At 35.9% G+C, this 25813-nt stretch overlaps 1 protein-coding gene across 1 annotated transcript; it reads left to right on the top strand.

The window, feature by feature from the left end:
* The first annotated feature begins 1476 nt into the window (after positions 1-1476).
* On the top strand, positions 1477-24753 carry LOC121979748 (peroxidase 50-like). The gene is made up of 4 exons (XM_042531737.1): positions 1477-1701; positions 1804-1826; positions 6570-6738; positions 24178-24753. The coding sequence occupies exons 1-4, from the start codon at positions 1477-1479 to the stop codon at positions 24751-24753; spliced, it is 993 nt and encodes a 330-aa protein (XP_042387671.1).
* Positions 24754-25813: the final 1060 nt, after the last annotated feature.

Below are 25813 nucleotides of genomic sequence, written 5' to 3'. Positions count from 1 at the left end.
CTTCAAATTATTTGGGAGGAAGGAAAGATTCCTACATTATGTGAGAGAAAAGGTAAGATATGAAGGTTAAATATATAAAATTATAAAAATATCCATCCTTTTCTAAATTAGATATATTTTATAATATTAATATTTATTTTATAAATATAAATTAGATATTTTTTTAATAACAAAATTAAATCTTTTATATTATCATTTAAAATAGTTATTTTTAATAAAAAAAATTAATTCTGTTTTACTACCAATAAAAAATTATGAAAATAATGGTAAAATAATTAAATGAGAAATAATAATGAGAATTTTCCAGTTCTTTCAAAACTTACTAAGTAAAAGAATTTACCGATCTTCTTTGAAATTTTGATAGTAAAATAACCCTTTCCTTACATTCAGTGAAAAGATGCGTTGGATCTCTTCCTTAAGCGAGCTGTGAAGAAGATAAAGGGAATTGGACTCGACGACATAACAATAATTTGAATTGGCATAGTTGGAAATTAAAAATTTTCTTAAACTAATTAAAAATAGTGATAAAATTACTTATCCTTTCTAACCTTTACTTTCCTTCCTCGCCCCTTTCCAAACCAGATTTAAAATTTTCCTTCCCTTTATTATCTGCTCCTTTCCAAATAAGAATCAAAGTTTTCTTCCTTTTATTTACTCTTCCAAAAAATTAAATAAAGTTGTAATGACAGTATTTAATTTTTAGCTCGAATGATTTCAACCTTTAGGATTTAGAGTAAGAATATTCATGATTTGGGACTCACGTGTTGTATGCAAAATATAATATCTAAATATATTTAAATTAGTATCCTAAATCTATAAATTAGACTCGATAAAAATACACTAAGTCCAGTAATAAATTTTTCTATATAAAAAAAATAATTTAATTTTTTTATATTATATATTAAACTAATAAAAAAATACGCACTCAAGATATTTATAAAACCTTTTTTGTCTGTGGTGTTATTAATTTTAAGATATGAGACTAAAGAGAATCAATATATAATTTTATATAAAAATAATTAGAAAGAATTACTAATAAGACTTAAAATTATTTTAAGGATTAAAAAATATTAACATAATTTAATTTTAGATTTTCTCCACATTAATTATTAAAGTCTTAGTTAAATAGTTATATAGTAAAGTTATTTTTTTTAAAAAAATAATAATATGTGATATTCAATTAAATTATAAGAGTGAATAAAAATAAGAATTAGATTGAATAAAGAAAATAATATGTGATATTCAATTAAATTATAAGAGTGAATAAAAAAATTCATGATTTCTCGTGGCTGAGTAATTTTTAATTATATAAACGCAAGGGTGACACTCAAAACCCCAACAACAAACTATAGTAACAGACTCAAATAGGAACTTTCAAATGCCTAACCAAATTTAACAATATTAATTATTATAAAGAAATTATTTGGGGCTCTCTCTCTTTCTCATTCTTCTTTCTTGATCCTCTGTCTTGATTCCATGGAGAAATGGGAGATGAAGGGGTTGCGATGGCTGCTGCTGCTGGTGGTGGTAATGGTGTCGATGGAAACAGAGAGAGCAGATGCTCAGTTGTGGACGAACTTCTACAAATCCTCGTGCCCCAACGTGGAGGCCATCGTTAAGAAAGCTGTTCAAGATAAGTTCAAGGTGACGTTGGCGACTACGGCGACCCTGCGACTCTTCTTCCATGATTGCATCATTCAGGTGCTCTTCTTGTTCTTTTTTTCCATTTTTGGGAAAAAATGGAAAACAGAGTTATTTTAGAGAAGAGAAGACGCAATAGTAATGTATACATTGAGTTGACAGGGCTGCGATGCCTCCGTGATGATCGCGATGTTGTAAACAGAAATTATGGGAGAAGAAAAAAGAATTATAGAAGAAAAATGTGGAAGAGGAGAAATAACTCTATGTGGAAGAGGAGTAGAAGAAAATAGAAAACTCAACTTGTTCATTCATGAAAAAGAAGTACATATTTATAGGCTTATTGGATAAGCACTAATATGAGATAATCATGATATTTAAAAAAACAATAAATAAATTCTATCTCCACGAACTCTTATCAATTCATCAAGTTCTATCTCTATCTTATCTCTAGTCAAGACTTGCAACATCACCATTTTATCTCCATAAAATTTTATCAAAAAAAAATCAAGTTTAATTTTCAACACCCCCTCTTAAACTTGATTTTGTGACTCCAAGCAAATATCGCATTTTGATAAAATCTTCAAATTTGAGTGGCTTGGTAAAAATATTAGCAACTTGATCTTGAGACTTTATGTATTCCACTTGCACCTCTTTTCTTGTAATGCATTCTCTGATATAGTGAAAGCGCGTATCGATGTGCTTGCTTCTATCATGGAAGACTGGATTTTTTGCTAGTGCTATTGTAGACTTGTTATCAACTCGTATCTTGGTTGCCTCTTCTTGTGGTAAACTTAACTCATTCAATAAATTTCTAAGCCAAACAGCATGACAAACACATGAAGTCGCAGCCACATACTCTGCTTCACAAGTAGAAAGTGTGATAATAGGCTGTTTTTTCGACATCCAAGTGAAAGCTGTATCTCCCATAAAGAACACAAATCCTGTAGTGCTCTTTCTATCATCTATATCTCCACCCCAATCACTGTCACTATATCCTTCAAGTTTGAAGTGGTTAGATGTTGAATAAAGTAATCCAAAATCTATCGTACCTTTGATATAGCGCAAAATTCTCTTAGCGATCTTAAGGTGGGTAGTAGTTGGATCTTCCATGTAGCGACTAACAAGTCCAACAGCATAAAGAATATCAGGCCTTGTGCACGTCAAGTATCGTAAACTTCCAACCAAACTCTTAAAAAATGTTGGATCAACTTTTTCTTCTTCATCATGCTTTGATAGCTTGACTCCACATTCTACTGGAGTATTTATAGACTTACTGTTATCCATCCTGAACTTCTTTAATATCTCTCTTGCATAACCTGCTTGTGAGATGAAGCTTCCATCTTCCCTTTGGTTCACTTCAATGCCCAGATAGTATGCCATGAGCCCAATATCAGTCATTTCAAACTCTTTAGTCATCACTTCTTTAAATTCTCCAAACATACTTGGATTGCTTCCTGTGAAGATCAAGTCATCGACATATAGGCATACAATCAAAACATCTTTATCCTTACTCTGAATGTATAATGCATGTTTATAAGGACATTTGATGAAGGCCTTTCTCTTGCAGGTGCTTGTCTATTCGGTTATTCCATGCCCTTGGTGCTTGCTTTAGCCCGTAGAGAGCCTTCTTCAATTTTAGAACTCTGTCTATTTGTCCTTTAACTTCATAACCTAATGGTTGCTGAATATAGACTTCTTCTTCAAGAACTCCATTTAAAAAAGCAGATTCTACATCCATTTGATGTATTTTCCACTTATTTTGAGCTGCTAAAGCAATGATTAGTCTGACAGTTTCTAATCGAGCAACGGGAGCGAATACCTCATCATAATCAATGCCAGATCTTTGACTGTAGCCTTTTGCTACCAATCTTGCTTTATATCTTTCAACTTCTCCTTTGGCATTCTTCTTTATTTTGTATACCCACTTCACACCAATCACCTTATGCCCTTTAGGAAGTGTCGTTAACTCCCATGTGCCATTCTTCTCTATCGCCTTGATTTCTTCATCCATTGCATCTTTCCACCTTTTGCTTTTTATAGCTTCTTGGAAATCTATAGGCTCGCAATCCGCAAAGAGACAAAATAGAGTAAGATTATCTTGATTTTCAGTTACCTCATAAATTTCCCGTAAGCTTCTAAAGCGTGGTACTCTTTCATTTGAAGTTGATGCAGATAAATTCTCTTCAGTACTTGATGTTGGTGTTACTAGTGGAGTAGTAGGCTCCTCTCTTGTTTGCTCTACCCTTGGTTGCTCCACATTTTCTTCTTCAAAGTATGGGAAGAAGTTGTAATCTTTATTTTGAGATTCCCAATTCCATTCTTCTTCTTCATTAAATATGACATCTCGGCTGATGATTGTCTTCCCAGTATCTGGATTGTATAACTTATACCCTTTTGAGTTAGTATCATAGCCAATAAAAATAAATTTCTTACTTTTATCATCCAGTTTGCTTCTTGCTTCATCAGGCACATGAACGTGTGCTATACTCCCAAAAACTCTTAGATGAGAAATTCCAGGTTTCCTTCCGCTCCACGCTTCTTGTGGTGTCTTGCCCCACACACTCCTAGTTGGTGATCGGTTGGATAAGTATACTGCGCATGCAACCGCTTCTGCCCAAAGTTCCTTTGGTAGCCTCTTGCTTTTGAGAATGCTCCTTGCCATGTCAAGGATGGTTCAATTCTTTCTTTCTGCCACTCCATTTTGTTGAGGGGATCTTGGAACTGTCAAGGGTCGTCGTATTCCGTTGGTTTCACAAAATTCTTGAAACTCCTTTGAGGTAAATTCTCCTCCTCGATCAGAACACATAGCTTTGACCTCGAGACCGCTCTCCTTTTCTATGGTAGCTTTAAATTTCTTGAATATGCCGAAGGCCTCCGATTTTTTGCTTCAAGAAGTATACCCAAGTTTTCCGAGAAAAATCATCTATGAAAAGAATGAAATAATTACTCTTACCAAGTGAACTTGGCTTTATCGGGCTGCAAACATCTGTATGTATAAGTTCAAGAGGCTTTTGAGCTCTTGAACTAGACTCCTTTGGAAAACCTCTTCTAAATTGCTTCCCACGTAGACATGCTTCACATACTTGATCAGGATGTTTGATGTAAGGTAGTCCTCTCACCATCTCCTTCTTTGAAAGCAGTTCTAGTCCTCCGAAATTCAGATGTCCAAATCGAAGATGTCATAGCCAAGTGATGTCTTTGTAACAAGCTTTGAGACAGTTGACGACATCATTTTGAATATTAAGTAAGAACATTCTATTTTTTGACATAGGCACCTTAGCAATTAAGCAACCAATATGATCTTTCAAGATGAGCATACCATCTTTTAGATGAATATCATACCCTTTTGCCAAAAGTTGTCCTAAGCTTAGGATGTTGCTCTTCATATTTGGTACAAAGAAAACATTTGAGATAAATTCATGTTTTCCATTCTTCAAACGGATGAGAATGTTACCTTTGCCTTTTACCTCAATCTTTGATTCATCTCCGAAGGATATATTACCACCAACTGATTCATCAAGCTCTACGAATATGTTTCTTTTCCCACACATATGATTGCTTACACCAGTGTCGAGATACCAAATTGTATCTTCTTCTCTTTCATTATCTTTATACGCTAGCAGTAGGGTGCCATCTTCTTCTTTCCTTTCTTCCATATAATTTACACTTTCATATACTTTATTCTTGGGCGATCTACATTCTTTTGCATAATGTCCAAATTTGTCACAATTGTAGCACTTAACTTGAGATTTATCGTACCTTGAGTTTGTATACCCTCTTCCACGCCCTCTTGTTGAATGTTCTCCTCTTTCATTGTTGTTGTTGGAGACCCATCCTTGCTCATTAGAACGACCTCGTCCATATCCACGACCTCTTCCCCGTTGACTTCTATTATTACTGGAGCTTTCATCTTTCTTTGTCGGTTGAAGAGTCGTCTTTAGGAGTTGTTGAGTAATTTCTTCATTTATCTTCTTCTTTTCTTCATGGGCTTGTAATGAACCCAGGAGTTGCTCAATCGTCATGACTTGTAGATCCTTGGTCTCTTCGATGATGGTTGTAATGCTATCAAATTTTGAATCCAATGATCGAAGAATTTTCTCAATGATAGTTACTTCTTCTAGTTTCTCACCATTTCTCTTTAGTTGATTGGAAATGGTAGAGACTCTAGAAAAATAATCTGATACTAACTCACCTTCTTTCATACGAAGAGCATCAAATTGACTTCTTAATGTCTGAAGTCGTACCTTTTTTACTTTTTCTTCTCCTTGATATGAGACTTGGAGCTTTTCCCATGCTTGCTTGGCTGAAGTAGCACTTGAAATCTTCTCAAAACCATCCTCATCTAAAGCTTGATAAATGAGGAGGAGAGCCTTCTTGTCTCTCTTTCTTAAATCTCTCAGACTGTCTTTTTCAGTTGAAGATAACGTCGAGTCGTCACGAGGCTCAACGTAGCCTTTTTCTATAAATTCCCAAACATCATGAGCTCCAAGAAGTGCCTTCATCTTGATACTCCAATTGTCATAATTACTCGCTTTGAGTACTGGAACTTGGAAGGGAACCATACCTCCATTAGCCATAGCTCTGATACCACTTTGTTGTAAACAGAAATTATGGGAGAAGAAAAAAGAATTATAAAAGAAAAATGTGGAAGAGGAGAAATAACTCTATGTGGAAGAGGAGTAGAAGAAAATAGAAAACTCAACTTGTTCATTCATGAAAAAAGAAGTACATATTTATAGGCTTATTGGATAAGCACTAATATGAGATAATCATGATATTTAAAAAAAACAATAAATAAATTCTATCTCCACGAACTCTTATCAATTCATCAAGTTCTATCTCTATCCTATCTCTAGTCAAGACTTGCCACATCACCATTTTATCTCCATAAAATTTTATCAACAAAAAATCAAGTTTAATTTTCAACACGCGAATGCTAAAGGCGACGCCGAGAAGGACGCGCCGGATAACCTATCGCTCGCCGGCGACGCATTCGACACCGTAATCAGGGCCAAGAAGGCGGTGGAGGCGCAGTGCCCCGGAGTAGTTTCCTGCGCCGACATCCTCGCCATCGCCGCAAGAGACGCCTGTAGGACCGTGATCGTTCGATAGAGGGGGGGTGAATATCGATTCGAAAATTCGAATGTAAAAGTACGCAGCGGAAAAGTAAATGCACACAGTTGATTTTACTTCGTTCGGAGCCTGTGACGACTCCTACTCGAAGGCCCGTGGTCCTTGACCACTTTCGTTGGGCAATCACTAGCAATTCGAATATGATTACAGAAAGCATACAGGAAATGCTAATGAAACAAAGTAATACCGACAAGGAAATTAACCAACGGAGAAGGAGCACTTTGTCGGAGCTTTGTTAGCGTCGTAGGAGCGTAGAGCAGCAGGACTAGCAGTCAAAGAGTTCTCAGTTGTTGTTGAAGCTCCACCCTTGGGGCTTCTTTTATATGCTGCTCCGGGCGCCTGGATCCCTTCCGGGCGCCCTGGTGCGACGTGGCAAGTCCAGTCAGGATGCTCCACGTGGCGAGGCGATGCAGAGGATAAAAGTTGCCTCCGGGCGCCCGGATCCCTTCCGGGCGCCCGGACCACCTTTTCCAGAGATTCCTTCTCCTGCAAAACAAGGTTAGTCCGAGGCAAAATATATCCTGCAACACAGATTGTTAGCACAATTTATGAATTAACAGAAAAAAGTATGACTTAGATTCCGTCTTTCCAAGACCGAAATCTAGTCACGATCTCGGCTTAGATTTCCGAAATGGATCTAAGTCGGATCGACGCCTAATGTTCCCTTCCCGGGAACGCGTCCTCGCAGTCACTCCCCTCCAGTGACTTACCTTACTTACCTGCCCTTCGACCCGTCTGGACTTCTCGCCAGCTATCCGGTCAGCCCGTCGACCTAGCTGGACTTCTCGCCAAGCGTCGGGTCAGCCCGTCGACCCGCTTGGACTTCTCGCCAGCTATCCGGTCAGCCCGTCGACCTAGCTGGGTTTCGTGCCAGACATCCGGTCAGCCCGTCGACCTGTCTGGACTTCTCCTGCACACTCGATCAAAGTGTCAGACAACAACAAAACTAACTTAAACCATTTGTCATTCATCAAAACCTAGGTTAGACCGTCAGTGCTACCCGCACCAACAATCTCCCCCTTTTTGATGGAATGACAACCTGGTTAAGTTAGTAAAAAGACTGCAAAAAGAATAAGTAAAACAGGCACATGATTTTTTAAAGTTAGTTTTGGTGTTTTCAATTTGGTTTAGCTAACTTAACCACCTAACTCTCCCCCTTTGGCATTCAAAAAAAAAAAACAAGGGTAAACAAGCATAGTGTAGAGTTACTGTAAAAATTTGTTGATTTAAGACACAGTTAATTTTGGAAAATATCTAAGTTTGATTCAAAATTCAAAGATACTGATAAAAGTATAATTTTTAAAACTAAGTTAAAAGCAGTCAAGTTGACCTGGGGGAGTCTTAGATTAAAAAAAATTTACTTTAAAGTTTACTTTTTAGCTTTTGACAAGTAGCTAAGTTATGAAAAACTTAGATTGCAATAATGAATTTTCAAAAGATAATATTTGCAATAATGAATTTTAAAAGTTATAAGTTTAAAGTTGATAATCTTTTCAAACGTGTAAAATTTTTCAAATCAGGTTTTTTTACATTTAGAATTTAAGTAACGTATACTTTTCAAAAGGTAAAATCTAATTTTCAAAGTTCAATTTTCAAACACTAAGTTGAATCTAGTTTTCAAATTTGATTTTTCAAAACAAAGCAAGAATTTTTAATTTTTCAAAAAACAAGTAAAATTTTAGCCAAAATAAATTTGTTAAGGCTAATTTGATAAAAGCTAAGTTTTCAAAGTTTAATTTTCAAGCATATGTTACAAAACTGAATAAGTTTAACTTGTAATAATTTTCAACTTTAAAATCAAGTTTAAAAATTAGGTGGGATTTTTAAACTTCCAATTTTTCAAACACTCAGTTGAATTTAACTTTTTGAAAACTAGTGTTCAAAAATAAGTTAGTTTTAAAATAGATGTACAAAGATATACAAAATTTTAATTAATTTCTCCCCCTGAACATGACACTTAAAATTAAACAGCTGTCTAACCAATTAGGTACTAACTAACTATTAGAAGATAGTAGCTTTCACTTGGTTAGTTAGATTAAGTTGATTATAAGCAGTCAGTGCTTGACTTGACTGATGAACTTAATCTGATTAATGTCTGATTTGTATTTAACGTCCAGACTTATGCCGATGCACTGAAATAAGCATCTTAAGTCCAGACAGTTGGCCTATGCATCTCACCCCTTTATATGTTTGTCAAACACAAGCAAGGTAAACCTAGGGTGTTGGTGAGATGCTCAAAAACTAGTCCTATGGGTACATGCTTTCTAGGGATTAAAACTAGTCTAAGGCCAAAACTATTTTTGAAAATCTAAAAATGGAAAGTTTTGAAAACAGACAAGTTTAACTTATAATTTGAAAACAATTATTTTTGAAAATATTTTTGAAATTCAAAATTCCTAGTCTATTAAGCACATCCCTAATTTTCGACGTAAGTTGCTAAATTCACTTTCAGGGAGTGGTTTTATAAAAATATCAGCTAAATTTGATTTGGACTCAATGTATTTGAGTTTAATATCACCTTTAGTAACATGATCCCTGATAAAGTGGTGTCTAATTTTAATATGTTTAGTTCTTGAATGATGCACAGGGTTCTTGGTTAAGTTAATTGAACTTATATTGTCAATTAATACTTTTACATTTGTGATATTTAAGTTGAAATCTTTTAGAGTATGCATCATCCATAATAATTGTGCAACACATTCGCCTATAGCTATGTATTCTGACTCAGTTGTAGATAGAGCAACACAATGTTGCTTTCTACTAAACCAGCTAACAAGTGATGAACCTAATAATTGGCATCCACCACTTATGCTTTTGCGGTCTAATTTACATCCAGCATAATCTGAGTCAGAATACCCTATTAGTTCAAAATTATTTGTCCTAGGATACCAAATTCCTACATTTGTTGTTCCCTTAAGATATCTAAAAATTCTTTTAACTTGTGTCAAATGGGATTCCTTAGCACAAGTTTGGTATCTAGCACACATACTAACTGCAAACAAAATATCAGGTCGGCTTGCAGTTAAGTACAGTAGGCTACCTATTGCACTCCTATAATATTTTAAATCAACTGATTTTCCATTTGGGTCATTATCTAAGATTGTGTTTACTGCCATAGGTGTTTTTATTTCTTTTGTATTTTCCATTCCAAATTTTTTAAGTAATTCTTTAATGTATTTATGTTGATAAATATAATTTCCTTCATTTGTTTGTTTGATTTGTAATCCTAAGAAATAAGTTAATTTTCCTACTAAGCTCATTTCAAATTCTTTTTCCATTAGATTAATAAATTCTTCTAAAAAAATCTGAATTTGTTGAACCAAATATTATATCATCTACATATATTTGTGCAATAAATATGTCTGTATCTAATGATTTAACAAACAAGGTTAGGTCAATTTGACCTTGGTTGAATCCTTTAGATGTTAAGTAAGATGTTAGCCTTTCATACCATGCCCTGGGTGCTTATTTAAGTCCATATAATGCTTTCTTTAACTTAAAAACGTAATCAGGGTGTTCTAGACTTTCAAACCCAGGAGGCTGACCTACATAAACTTCTTCTTTAATTAGTCCATTAAGAAAGGCAGACTTAACATCCATTTGATATAGTTTGAATCCCTTATAGGCTGCATAACTTAGTAACATTCTAATGGATTCTAATCTGGCTACTGGGGCATAGGTCTCATCATAGTCAAGTCCTTCAACCTGACTAAACCCTTTGGCAACTAGCCTAGCCTTATTTCTAGTAATTTTCCCAGTTTCACTTAATTTGTTTCTGAATACCCATTTTGTTTCTATTATTTTCTTATTCTTAGGTGGTGGTACTAGGTCCCAAACTTCATTACGTTCAAATTGGGCTAGTTCTTCTTGCATAGCTATAATCCAGTCTGGGTCTAGTAGGGATTCATCTACAGTTTTGGGTTCAATTTTTGAAATTAGAGAAATTTGACTTAGGTTTCTAAAGGATGATCTGGTTTGTACTCTCAAGTCTGGGTCACCAATTATTTGATCAGTTGGGTGATTTGGGTTATCCCTTATTGTTCTAGGGGGTTAACTCTCTTGATATTGTTCCTCTTCTTCATTACTTAGAGTTTGGTTGGTTTCTGGAACAAATTCAAGTGGTTGTGTAAGTTCTAAGTTTTGTTTAGTTTCTTCAAATTTTACATTAGTAGTTTCTTCAATTTTTAAAGTAACCTTATTATAAATTCTATAGCCTCTACTATTTAGGGAAGATCCTACAAAGATTTCATTTTCAATTTTAGAGGAAAATTTTCCTAAATGTTCTCTAGTATTTAGGATGAAGGCTGGACACCCAAATACTTTAAAATATTTTATGTTAGGTTGTTTGTTATAAAATATTTCAAAGAAGGTTTTATTATGTCTTTTATTTAATGTTGTTCTATTTTGCACATAGCAGGTTGTGCTAACAGCTTTTGCCTAGAAATATTTAGTAGGTTATATTCATTTAACATAGTTCTAGAGGCTTCTAGTAAGGTTCTATTTTTTCTTTCTACAATTCCATTTTGTTGGGGGGTTTTAGGACATGAAAATTTGTGATGGTAGCCATTTTCAAGACAGAATTTGTTAAAATTATGATTTTTAAATTCTCCCCCATTGTCACTCCTAATTCTTTTAATTTTAAGATCTTTTTCATTTTCAATTTGTTTGCAAAAGTTTGTAAAGATTTCAAAAGTTTCATCTTTATATTTTAAGAATTTTACCCAAGTAAACCTAGAATAATCATCTATTATGACTAAACAGTATAAGTTTCCATTTATGGATTTGACTCCATGGGAGTCAAAGAGATCTAAGTGTAGAAGTTCTAATATTGAGTTGGTTTGTGACTGATTCATTGGTTTGTGAGTGGATTTAGTTTGTTTACCTTGTTGACAGACATTACATATGGTTGAATCTATGTTAGGTAATTTTGGTAAGCCTCTCACTAGTCCATTTAATTTGCTTATATTTCTAAAGTTGGTGTGAGACATTCTTCTATGCCATAACCATGTTTCTTCTTTTTGTGTTAAATAACACTTAATGGAAGAAGTGGTTAGGTTAATGGCATAGATGTTGTCTTTTCTAAAACCTTTTAGGCTTATGGTAGGATTATCTAGATGTTTGATTAAACATTCTGAGGATAGAAATTTAACATTATACTTAGTATCACATAATTGACTTATACTCAGAAGATTATATTTAAAATTTTCAACAAATAAAACATTTGTAATTATAAAGTCTATTTTTAATTCAATATTACCTATACCAATTACCTTGAGTTTACCGTTGTTTCCAAAGGCAACTGTTCCTAAGCTTTTGTAAGTGAGTTGAGTGAACTTGGTGTGATCTCCAGTCATATGTTTGGAGCAACCACTATCCAAAATCCACTTGGTTTCCTACAGTAAGTAGGATTTAAAGTTAGTTTATTTTTGAGCAGACATTATTTAAGTTAAGTTTAAAATTAAAGTTTTAAAATTAATTTTAAAGTTTAAATTTTGAAATTAATTTTTAAGTTTAAAATTAAAATTTTGAAATTGATTTTTAAGTTTAAAATTGAAATTTTGAAATTAATTTTTAAGTTTAAATTTAAATTTTGAAATTAATTTTTAAGTTTAAAATTAAAATTTTGAAATTAATTTTTAAGTTTTAAATTAAAATTTTGAAATTAATTTTTAAGTTTTAAATTAAAATTTTGAAATTAATTTTTAAGTTTAAAATTAAAATTTTGAAATTGATTTTTAAGTTTTAATTTTTAAGTTTAAAATTAAAATTTTGAAATTGATTTTTAAGTTTAAAATTAAAATTTTGAAATTAATTTTTAAGTTTAAAATTTAAGCCTTATTCATCTCACCCGATCTATATTATCAATCAGGGAATCCTATGATTTTGTGAGATGAAATTGGATTGTTAATTATGGAGTTTTTGGTTTAACTTGTGTTAGATTCAGATTTAGCTTTGGTTTCCACAAATAGGCAATCTTCGGATAAACTTCTAAGCTTGGTGAGTCATATGGACGTCATTAGAAGTAACCAACCTTTCGAGGTTTTCCTAATAGTCCTATCCACGGAGCTTAGTACTAAATCCTGGTCTAACTGGTTAGGATTCATTTAAGGGTAGCTTCGGTCAGTTCCACTTGGCCAAATGCACCAGATCGAAACCATATCTTTCTAGACATGCGATGCCCAAGTTTCCCTAACGTACTATCATCCAAAAACTTTACCAGTACCATGATCCAAGCTAAACTTGGTCTCTAATCCTAATTACTGTAACGACCACCCTTCTTACTACTACTACACTCTAAGGATGACCGTTACTTGACTACTAACTCTACTTAACCGGTATGATAAAAAAATCACATGGAAACCCTACCGAAAAATTTCGGCAGAGTCTCCCCTGTACCGGTGACCATATCCGTAAATACATACAGAGTATACTCAGCCACAGGCGGCTGGAACATATATTTTCACAACCACGCAGTTTAATAAATCAAATCATGTAAGTAATGAAAAGCGGAAACATAACTTCTTACTACAAAATTTTCTTATCAACTTAATAAGAAATTAAACTAAACAAATTCTTAAACTAAGTGAGTTCTTTAGTTAAGTCTCAAGGATCTCCATAGTCCACACATCACACACCGTCACAGCATCTCCTTGTCGCCTTCTTCCTTATACTTTAGCTTTTCCTTTATCTACAGTAGGAGGAAAATAGTATCTATAAGCTAAAAGCTTAGTGAGCGCTATCCTACTCACAAAAACTCGATATGCATGTATATAAATAAAAACATGCTAAAACTGAATGCTAACATGTAAAGCTACTCATGCTCATAAATAACAAAGAAATCAACTAACTGAAAACTAACATGTATAGCTACTCATGCTCATAAATAGCAAAGGAATCATGCTAACTGAAATACTAAACATGTATAGCTAATCATGCTCATAAACCAATAAAGGAATCATACTAACTGAAATACTAAACATGTACAACTAATCATGCTCATAAATAGCGAAGAAACTAACTGAAAAGCTAACATGTAAAGCTAATCATAGAACTATCATGTGTATCAATAAGAAACTGAATTGATACCTAAGCTAAACTAATTAATGCTAAACTGAGTCTAACTTGTATTCACATAACTAATTTGTGAAGTTTTGAAAACTATTTACATAATAGATTATAATAATAATCATGCTGCTGATGGGCCCGGTAACTGTACTTGCTGTGCGCGCATCCCTAACTAAACCCGGGATTGCAAGCTCCGAGTCTAGTAGGGTTTACTAGGTTATCTAAACCTAGGGACGACTGTGGGAGCCCAACCCAATGGATATCTAATCCAGTACTGTGCCACTGCTGAAAATAAAATACTGATTTCATAGCTAATTTTCTTACCTTGCTTTAACTAGGTTATCTGAACCTAGAACTAGGTTATCTGAACCTAGAGGCGACTGTGGGAGCCCACCCATTGGACCGTAGTCCTATATAAGCCGAAGCAAGACTAAATAAGTTATTTTAAATGCTTCTACTGCATTAACTGAGCTATTAAAATGCCTACTGTAGCATTATATTGAGCGAAGCATTTTATCAAGCACTTGGTGTGCACTAGAACACACCCTACGTACTGAAAATCTGTATACAAAGCTTAACATAAATCTGCATGCAAAGCTTAACAAAAATCTGCATATTAAGCTTATCAAAATCTGCATATTAAGCTTATCAAAATCTGCATACTAAGCTTATCTAAAATCTGCATGCTATAAAAATAGGACTGCTCATGTTATTCCAATAGCAAATAAGAAACTAGAACAACTTAAGCATGCTGTGATTGTAAAACCAATTCAACTACTAGGCATGCAATAGAATCTAGAAAATAAGGAATCGTTGTTGTATGGAATTAACAGAATATCATGCTTCACGGAACTTAAACTAGCTTCAAAGGAATTAACAAATAAAAATCTAACTCATGCATAGGGAAGTAAAAGATGGATCAAGAAAATTGCTACTAGAAATCAAAACTTCATGCATGGATTAACTACTAAGAATCCAACTGAAACTTTCCGAATTAAATCAGTTCATTGTTGTTTACTTGGCAACAAAGGGGTTTAGAACTGTATACTTAAAGAAATGAACAGAGAACTGCACAAATCCTATTACACAGCAAATTTTAAAGGATGTTCTGTTCATGCCAATTTAGCAGCACCACCCATTCTGATACTATCAAAGCTATCTCATCCAGAATCAAGAAAAATATAAACATAACATCAAAATCATTGTTTCATTGACCTAACAACATGGAATTATCTTATACTAAAAAGAACCAAAATCGATAATCCTTCTTCATGTTCGATACTACAAAGATTTGCTACTAAGAACTTATGAACATAGCTGTTTTTCACGTTCTGTTAACAAGGTATACTATTCTGCAATCTACTGGAATTCAAAACAAAAGGAACATTGGCCTATTTCCCTTCTTTGAGGCACACGGCAACTAAACAAAAGAAACTTAAATTGCAACTATTCTACATGCCTTGTAGCACAGCAAGGAAAAACCAAGATGCAACTAATAAGAGAACATTACTACGGGAAATCTAGGACCATATTTGTAACTGTTCTTCAGGCTTAAACTGAACTAATCCTTCTCTTCTTTCTTTAGGGTTCACGGTGGAACATCAAAACCTAAAACCTTACAACATGCTTCGAAATTCAAAGGAACGAAAATCCGAAAGCCATGAAAACAAATCGAAGCTCGGAACAACTCCTACTGCAGGTGAGAAGCAACTCACATGTGTTCCTTGGACTTACAGCCGAAGATAAGAACTTCTAATTCTTCGAGGGCTTGCGGCGAGCTTGAAATCTCGGTCTTCTTCATGCCTTCGAGTTCTCCTTTACGAGAGGAGCTTGGATCAGTGAAGAACTCACGGAAGAAGACGCTTGCCGGCCGCCGGAGACGAAGCCCTAGCCTCGGCTTCGTCTTCGCCCGAGAACAGGAAATCGCGGACGCCGTCGACGAGTGCGAGAAGAGAAATTTTGAGGGAAAAGAAAATCATTAATCCCTCTCCTAACTTATCCTTTTATAACCTAGGGTATTCTGTTATGGATTAAGATTATTTCGCTCCTTACCTTTTCACGAAATACTCGTGGAAGGGTTGGTTGGCTGTGGTTTTGACCAAGTCAAAAGCCCCGGGTTCAATTCTCGGCTGCTACCTCTTTTCTTCCTTTTATTTCTATTATATAACTATTGCTTATATATTTTTCGCTTCCCATCTTATTAATAAAGCCTGCTGGCCCATTTGGTTGGCTGCATTCTGCTTCGGGTGCGACTCGCGGGTTCGAATCCCAGCTGCAATCATTTTATTTCCTATTATTCTCTATTTCCTAATTACTGCTTAAATAGAATTTTTCTCCTTTTATAAAAACAAATGACTGCTAGCACAGTTGGTTAACCCAGTTTTAACCAAATCCCAGGTCGCGGCTTCGATTCCTCATCCGCGCACTTTTATTCTCAATTTATTTAAACATTCCTAAATACTGCTTATATATATTTCGCTCCATATAAGGTTAACAAAAATCGTGTAGCTCAGCTGGTTGGCTGCATCCGATTAGAACCTGGTTCGGGTCCGAGGTCTTGTGTTCAAAACCTGGCTTAAACATATATATATTTTTATTATTTTTTTTAAACTTCTTCCTCTTGGTAAAAATACCAAACGAACTCCAAAAATTCCATAAAAATACTCTAAAAATTTCTAAAAATCTCTAGAATTTTTCTAAAACATTTCTAGATTTTAATAAGGTCTTTTAGAACTCTAATTCATGAAATTTGGGGTGTTACAATTCTCCCTCCCTTATAAAAAGTTCGTCCTCGAACTTAGAATAATTCTGGACATTTCTATCTCATACTGTCCTCATGCTCCTTAGTAACTTCCTCATGCTTCTGGTTCTAAATGACTTCTACTAATGATACTCTTTTGTTCCTTAGTCTCTTAACTTCTCTATCCTTTCTAAACATACTTATGTATATATGAATATAAGAGAAACAAAACTAAAATTGTCTATATTCTTTCTAAGCATATGTATCAAAACATAGAAAATTAAAACATGAATTGTATTCTTCTTCACTAAGCACATATAAGCAGGTACTCTATACTGCAAATAATAAAGAAAGCATAAAAGAAAATTAAATACTTTCTTACTTGAAGACGGCAAGGATGGTGCTGATGTGTGATGCTGGAGAATGGGAACTGCTCTGATACCAACTGTAACGACCACCCTTCTTACTACTACTACACTCTAAGGATGACCGTTACTTGACTACTAACTCTACTTAACCGGTATGATAAAAAAATCACATGGAAACCCTACCGAAAAATTTCGGCAGAGTCTCCCCTGTACCGGTGACCATATCCGTAAATATATACAGAGTATACTCAGCCACAGGCGGCTGGAACATATATTTTCACAACCACGCAGTTTAATAAATCAAATCATGTAAGTAATGAAAAGCAGAAACATAACTTCTTACTACAAAATTTTCTTATCAGCTTAATAAGAAATTAAACTAAACAAATTCTTAAACTAAGTGAGTTCTTTAGTTAAGTCTCAAGGATCTCCATAGTCCACACATCACACACCGTCACAGCATCTCCTTGTCGCCTTCTTCCTTATACTTTAGCTTTTCCTTTATCTGCAGTAGGAGGAAAATAGTATCTATAAGCTAAAAGCTTAGTGAGCGCTATCCTACTCACAAAAACTCGATATGCATGTATATAAATAAAAACATGTTAAAACTGAATGCTAACATGTAAAGCTACTCATGCTCATAAATAGCAAAGAAATCAACTAACTGAAAACTAACATGTATAGCTACTCATGCTCATAAATAGCAAAGGAATCATGCTAACTGAAATACTAAACATGTATAGCTAATCATGCTCATAAACCAATAAAGGAATCATACTAACTGAAATACTAAACATGTACAACTAATCATGCTCATAAATAGCGAAGAAACTAACTGAAAAGCTAACATGTAAAGCTAATCATAGAACTATCATGTGTATCAATAAGAAACTGAATTGATACCTAAGCTAAACTAATTAATGCTAAACTGAGTCTAACTTGTATTCACATAACTAATTTGTGAAGTTTTGAAAACTATTTACATAATAGATTAAAATAATAATCATGTTGCTGATCTGTACTTGCTGTGCGCGCATCCCTAACTAAACCCGGGATTGCAAGTTCCGAGTCTAGTAGGGTTTACTAGGTTATCTAAACCTAGGGACGACTGTGGGAGCCCAACCCAATGGATATCTAATCCAGTACAGTGCCACTGCTGAAAATAAAATACTGATTTCATAGCTAATTTTCTTACCTTGCTTTAACTAGGTTATCTGAACCTAGAACTAGGTTATCTGAACCTAGAGGCGACTGTGGGAGCCCACCCATTGGACCGTAGTCCCATATAAGCTAGACTAACTGATTTACTAATTTTGATGCTTCTAGATTGCATTAATCGAGCTATTAAAATTCCTACTGTAGCATTATATTGAGCTAAGCATTTTATCAAGCACTTGGTGTGCACTAGAACACACCCTACGTACTGAAAATCTGTATACAAAGCTTAACATAAATCTGCATGCAAAGCTTAACAAAAATCTGCATATTAAGCTTATCAAAATCTGCATATTAAGCTTATCAAAATCTGCATACTAAGCTTATCTAAAATCTGCATGCTATAAAAATAGGACTGCTCATGTTATTCCAATAGCAAATAAGAAACTAGAACAACTTAAGCATGCTGTGATTGTAAAACCAATTCAACTACTAGGCATGCAATAGAATCTAGAAAATAAGGAATCGTTGTTGTATGGAATTAACAGAATATCATGCTTCACGGAACTTAAACTAGCTTCAAAGGAATTAACAAATAAAAATCTAACTCATGCATAGGGAAGTAAAAGATGGATCAAGAAAATTGCTACTAGAAATCAAAACTTCAGGCATGGATTAACTACTAAGAATCCAACTGAAACTTTCCGAATTAAATCAGTTCATTGTTGTTTACTTGGCAACAAAGGGGTTTAGAACTGCATACTTAAAGAAATGAACAGAGAACTGCACAAATCCTATTACACAGCAAATTTCAAAGGATGTTCTGTTCATGCCAATTTAGCAGCACCACCCATTCTGATACTATCAAAGCTATCTCATCCAGAATCAAGAAAAATATAAACATAACATCAAAATCATTGTTTCATTGACCTAACAACATGGAGTTATCTTATACTAAAAAGAACCAAAATCGATAATCCTTCTTCATGTTCGATACTACAAAGATTTGCTACTAAGAACTTATGAACATAGCTGTTTTTCACGTTCTGTTAACAAGGTATACTATTCTGCAATCTACTGGAATTCAAAACAAAAGGAACATTGGCCTATTTCCCTTCTTTGAGGCACACGGCAACTAAACAAAATAAACTTAAATTGCAACTATTCTACATGCCTTGTAGCACAGCAAGGAAAAACCAAGATGCAACTAATAAGAGAACATTACTACAGGAAATCTAGGACCATATTTGTAACTGTTCTTCAGGCTTAAACTGAACTAATCCTTCTCTTCTTTCTTTAGGGTTCACGGTGGAACATCAAAACCTAAAACCTTACAACATGCTTCAAAATTCAAAGGAACGAAAATCCGAAAGCCATGAAAACAAATCGAAGCTCGGAACAACTCCTACTGCAGGTGAGAAGCAACTCACATGTGTTCCTTGGACTTACAGCCGAAGAGAAGAACTTCTAATTCTTCTAGGGCTTGCGGCGAGCTTGAAATCTCGGTCTTCTTCGCGCTTTCGAGTTCTCCTTTACGAGAGGAGCTTGGATCGGTGAAGAACTCACGGAAGAAGACGCTCGCCGGCCGCCGGAGACGAAGCCCTAGCCTCGGCTTCGTCTTCGCCCGAGAACAGGAAATTGCGGACGCCGTCGACGAGTGCGAGAAGAGAAATTTTGAGGGAAAAGAAAATCATTAATCCCTCTCCTAACTTATCCTTTTATAACCTAGGGTATTCTGTTATGGATTAAGATTATTTCGCTCCTTACCTTTTCATGAAATACTCGTGGAAGGGTTGGTTGGCTGTGGTTTTGACCAAGTCAAAAGCCTCGGGTTCAATTCTCGACTGCTACCTCTTTTCTTCCTTTTATTTCTATTATATAACTATTGCTTATATATTTTTCGCTTCCCTTCTTATTAATAAAGCCTGCTGGCCCAGTTGGTTGGCTGCATTCTGCTTCGGGCGCGACTCGCGGGTTCGAATCCCACCTGCAATCATTTTATTTTCTATTATTCTCTGTTTCCTAATTACTGCTTAAATAGAATTTTTCTCCTTTTAGAAAAACAAATGACTGCTAGCACAGTTGGTTAACCTAGTTTTAACCAAATCTCAGGTCGCGGCTTCGATTCCTCATCCGCGCACTTTTATTCTTAATTTATTTAAACATTCCTAAATACTGCTTATATATATTTCGCTCTATATAAGATTAACAAAAATTGTGTAGCTCAGCTGGTTGGCTGCATCCGATTAGAACCTGGTTCGGGTCCGAGGTCTTGTGTTCAAAACCTGGCTTAAACATATATATATTTTTATTATTTTTTTTAAACTTCTTCCTCTTGGTAAAAATACCAAACGAACTCCAAAAATTCCATAAAAATACTCTAAAAATTTCTAAAAATCTCTAAAATTTTTCTAAAACATTTCTAGATTTTAATAAGCTCTTTTAGAACTCTAAATCATGAAATTTGGGGTGTTACAATTACCCTGCTGGGTCAGTTTGTTTTAGGTTACCCTGTCGGGTAAGTTAGTTTTTGAGGTGCCAGCTATTCTGGAGCCTCCCCTAAATTATTGGTCATTAATTTAAATGTTGATTTTCCCGGCTTAAACATATATATTTTTTTATTATTTTTTTTAAACTTCTTCCTCTTGGTAAAAATACCAAACGAACTCCAAAAATTCCATAAAAATACTCTAAAAATTTCTAAAAATCTCTAGAATTTTTTTAAAACATTTCTAGATTTTAATAAGGTCTTTTAGAACTCTAAATCATGAAATTTGGGGTGTTACAATTACCCTGCTGGGTTAGTTTTTTTAGGTTACCCTGTCGGGTAAGTTAGTTTTGGAGGTGCCAGCTATTCTGGAGCCTCCCCTGAATTATTGGTCATTAATTTAAATTTTGATTTTAGGTTTGTGTCGATTCCTTTTATAGTTATGGTTAACTTGGTGATAATTTTGTTGATTTTTAAAGTGTTTAGATTTTGAATTTGATTTAGGTTTATATTTTGGATTTTGGTTTGGTTTATTCGATTTTATATAATGTATTTTTTCTTTAGGTATATAATATTGATTAAGTCCTATTTGCGTGGTTAAGCACGCTTTCGGAACCCAAGCTAGATTGGTTGATTTGTATTGGGTTATTAATGATTTGAAGGTTTTATTTGAATTCGACTTATATCCTAGTCCGGTTTTATTATAGCATGCTTTTTGATTATTTAGGATTAAGTCTAGATTTTTTGATCTTGTTGTGAATTTTTCTAACATTTCTTTTAAATTGTTAATCTCATTTTTTAATGATAAATTCTCCTCCTTAAGTGTTAGATCTTGAGTTGGATTTGAATTTTTGATTTGTTCCTTGAGGTTTTGATTTTCCTCAAGAAGTGATTTGTTTTCATTTTCTATTTTAATTAATTTACTATTTAAATAGGAAATAATTCTAAAAAAAAAATTGTTTAAATTAAAATATACCTCATTCGGGCCTTCGGAAACGAGTACGGACTCGTGGCTTGTTTCGGGTTCAGACCCGTCTTAATCTTCCGACTCGTCTTCTGTTTCAGCTTCGTGGGCCATCAGTGCGAGATGGCTCTGATGTTTCTGTTCTTCTTCCTCCGATTCATCCGAGGAGTCGTCCCACGTTGCTTTGAGTGCCTTCCTTTTGGTTGGCTTTGGTTTGTCGAACTTCAGTTTTGAGCATTCGTTCTTGTAGTGTCCCTTTTTATTGCAGGCGAAGCAAGTCACGTTCCTTTGTTCTGAGGGAAAACTGATCTTTTGAAGGTCCTTTTTGCTGAAGCTCCTTTTTCTCCTGGTGAACATTTTTCTTACCAATTTCACCAGGTGTTCTTCGTCTTCGGAGTCTTGGTCGGAATCTTCTTCAAATTCAGGCTTGCTTTTCTTTTCTTTGGAGGAACCTGCAAATAAAGCTATACCTTTCTCGGCTCCAACATTAGTTTGTTCATGTAATTCTAATTCACAGAAAAGCTCGTCTAATTTTAACTTAGAAAGATTTTTAGAAATTTTGTAGGCATCTACGATTGATGCCCACAAATTATTACGTGGAAAAGCATTTAATGCGTACCTTATTAAGTCTCTATTTTCCATTTGGTGGCCTATCGCATGAAGCCGGTTGAGGATGTCCTTGATCCTCGCGTGGAGCTGATTCGCCGTTTCACCTTCCTGCATTTTTATATTAAGAATTTTATTCAAAAGCAGGTCTCGTTTTATTACCTTGGCGTCGCTCGTTCCCTCGTGCAACTCGATCAATTTGTCCCACAGTTCTTTAGCGTTTTTGTGTGGACCGATTCTGTTCAGTTCTTCTCTTGTTAATCCGCACTGTAGAATGTTGATCGCTTTATTTTCTGTTGACGCCTTTTTCTTCAGATCTGTTGTCCAGTCTTCAGGATCCAGTATATTCCCGGAGTTGTCTACTGGAATTTTATAGGGTTTCATAACGCTCATCCACTGGTCGAAGTCTGTTTTGAGGTAGACCTCCATGCGCTTCTTCTAGTACGGAAAATCGTCCCCGTTGAAGAGTGGAGGTCGTACTGTGCTGAATCCTTCTGTCTGAGACATTTTAGTCCTGCGCACAGAAGAAAGAAAGGAAAAACAAAATTCCAAGACTTGGTCTTGGATTAGTAGTGCGGAAGAAAAAAAAATTATAGAAGTATCTAAATTGGTATTGCACCAATTTAGATTTAATTGCAACGGAAAAAAAATCGTAAAACTGAAAACTAAAAAAAAATTAAATTTTCACCCCCTGTCTGATTGGTGGTTGCACCAAATCAGAGCGGTACATGCTCTGATACCACTTGTAGGACCGTGATCGTTCGATAGAGGGGGGGGTGAATATCGATTCGAAAATTCGAGTGTAAAAGTACGCAGCGGAAAAGTAAATGAACACAGTTGATTTTACTTCGTTCGGAGCCTGTGACGACTCCTACTCGAAGGCCCGTGGTCCTTGACCACTTTCGTTGGGCAATCACTAGCAATTCGAATATGATTACAGAAAGCGTACAGGAAATGCTAATGAAACAAAGTAATACCGACAAGGAAATTAACCAACGAAGAAGGAGCACTTTGTCGGAGCTTTGTTAGCGTCGTAGGAGCGTAGAGCAGCAGGACTAGCAGTCAAAGAGTTCTCAGTTGTTGTTGAAGCTCCACCCCTAGGGCTTCTTTTATATGCTGCTCCGGGCGCCTGGATCCCTTCCGGGCGTCCTGGTGCGACGTGGCAAGTCCAGTCAGGATGCTCCACGTGGCGAGGCGACGCAGTGGATAAAAGTTACCTCCGGGCGCCCGGATCCCTTCCGGGCGCCCGGATCCCCTCCGGGCGCCCGGACCACCTTTTTCTAGAGATTCCTTCTCCTGCAAAACAAGGTTAGTCCGAGACAAAATATATCCTGTAACACAGATTGTTAGCACAATTTATGAATTAACAGAAAAAAGTATGACTTAGATTCCGTCTTTCCAAGACCGGAATCTAGTCACGATCTCGGCTTAGATTTCCGAAATGGATCTAAGCCGGATCGATGCCTAATGTTCCCTTCCCGGGAACGCGTCCTCGCAGTCACTCCCCTCCAGTGACTTACCTTACATACTTGCCAGACGTCCGGTCAGCCCTTCGACCCGTCGGACTTCTCGCCAGCTATCCGGTCAGCTCGTCGACCTAGCTGGACTTCTCGCCAAGTGTTCGGTCAGCCCGTCGACCCGCTTGGACTTCTCGCCAGCTATCCGGTCAGCCCGTCGACCTAGCTGGGCTTCGTGCCAGACATCCGGTCAGCCCGTCGACCTGTCTGGACTTCTCCTGCACACTCGATCAAAATGTCAGACAACAACAAAACTAACTTAACCCATTTGTCATTCATCAAAACCTAGGTTAGACCGTCAGTGCTACCCGCACCAACAACGCCGTCATCCAAGTCAGTTTTCGTTCTCTTTCTCCTTCTTCCGTTTCTAGTTTTCTATGAGAGAAGTTTCACAATACCCCCCGGTTTTAAAACAATTATATACTTCACTTCAAGGGCGAAGTGTGTTTTATGATAGACTTTATGTGGCATGTTGTTAATTCTCCTTTTCTGTTGATTAGACCGGCGGACCCAACTTCCCGGTGGAGCTCAGCCGGCGCGACGGCTTGACCTCCAAAGCCTCCATCGTCCACAGCAATCTCCCCCACCCCGACAACGACATCAACAGCATCATTAAATTCTACCAGGGACGCCACCTGACGGTCAATGAAATGGTCGCCCTTTCCGGCGCTCACACCGTCGGCTTCTCCCACTGTGCTCCCGTCTTCAGCCGTATCTACGACTACAAAAACAAGTCCGGCGCCGTCGATCCTTCCATGAACCCGGCGTTTGTGAGAGATCTCCAGCGCGTCTGCCCCCGCAACGTGGATCCAGCCATTGCCATCAACATGGACACCTTCACGCCGAACAACTTCGACAACCAATACTACAAGAGCCTGATCGCCGGCCGCGGCCTCTTCGCCTCCGACCAGGACCTGTACTCCAGCACCTTGACTAGGCCGATGGTCGAGCTGTTCGCGGCGAACCAGACGGCGTTCTTCCATGCCTTCTCGGTGGCCATGGTCAGGTTGGGAAGGATCGGAGTGAAGACGGGGACGGAGGGAGAGATCAAGCGAGATTGCACCACCTTCAACTGATCATAACAGAGATTTACTAGAAACAATAAAATATGATCAGATGAATACTTTAATTATTGTTCCTGTTATTCTCTTTAAATTGCAAAATGAATTTAGGTGACATTTGATTAAATGATGGAAATGACTATGAGTATAAATTTGATAGTAAAATGGAATGGAAATGAGAATGGAAATGAAACCCAACTAGTTATATGGATTTTGTTGGTTCCCATAAATCTATAAATCATTCCCAAATTGTCATTCTCAAATCCACAATCCAAACACTATCTTTTACTATCATTTCATTCCCTCGTTCCCAAATCCATCAACCAAACACCCTCTTACTGTTTTAGATTTGTCTAATCGAGAAGAAAACCATTATGGACTCTCGCACAGTGCTAGTCACTATTCTAAAGGTTAGTAGTCACTCGTTATTTACTTCTTTCGTGTAAGTCCTGAGATGGGTTGACGGGGACGCTGAGGGCGAACATATTCGCCTTTTTACCATCAGTAAGACTATCCGTGAATATTCAATGTACCACTATTTAATTTTTGACTGAAATTGCACACCGCCGAGTGACTGAGAATTTTTATCCCCGATGTCTATCCACCGTGGATTGGGAATTGATCTTCATTTTATTATATTATAGTAAATTTATAATCCTCTAATTACTCGGGCATCCAACATAATTGAAGTATACATATATGATAAAAAAAATGATTTGTTCATTCGAGTGCTCTTGTTAATCTGTTCCTATGTCAATATGAAGTATGTAAAATCACATATAATTAATAATCATTAATACAAATGGTCAAAATATAAGGAAGAACATGCTCAAATACGCTAAATTTCGATCATAAAATTTTATATAATAATATCTTATATTTTAACTATCGTATTATCACTATCGTATTATCCCAAGAAGACGAAGCATACGCATGTAATTTATTTAGAAAAAAAATTATGAAAAATAACATGAAATACAATTATGCAGGTGGAGTCGAGCAGCCCTCACCTAGTGAAATGATTGTCTTCGTGACTTACGGTTCTAATACCCAAGTGGAACATAGAAGCCTACAG

The sequence above is a fragment of the Zingiber officinale genome, chromosome 5A (genome assembly GCF_018446385.1).
Source record: "Zingiber officinale cultivar Zhangliang chromosome 5A, Zo_v1.1, whole genome shotgun sequence".
Taxonomy (NCBI): Eukaryota; Viridiplantae; Streptophyta; class Magnoliopsida; order Zingiberales; family Zingiberaceae; genus Zingiber; species Zingiber officinale.
The sequence above is the reverse complement of the archived record's forward strand: the minus strand, read 5'-3'. Positions and strand labels throughout refer to the sequence as shown.

Excerpts from the sequence above, each read along its gene's own strand:
- LOC121979748 (XM_042531737.1), top strand. The coding sequence starts at position 1,477 with ATGGAGAAATGGGAGATGAAGGGGTTGCGATGGCTGCTGCTGCTGGTG. Across the intron at positions 1,827-6,569 it reads TGCGATGCCTCCGTGATGAT|CGCGAATGCTAAAGGCGACG; the intron begins CGCGATGTTGTA and ends TAATTTTCAACA. Across the intron at positions 6,739-24,177 it reads CAAGAGACGCCTGTAGGACC|ACCGGCGGACCCAACTTCCC; the intron begins GTGATCGTTCGA and ends TCTGTTGATTAG.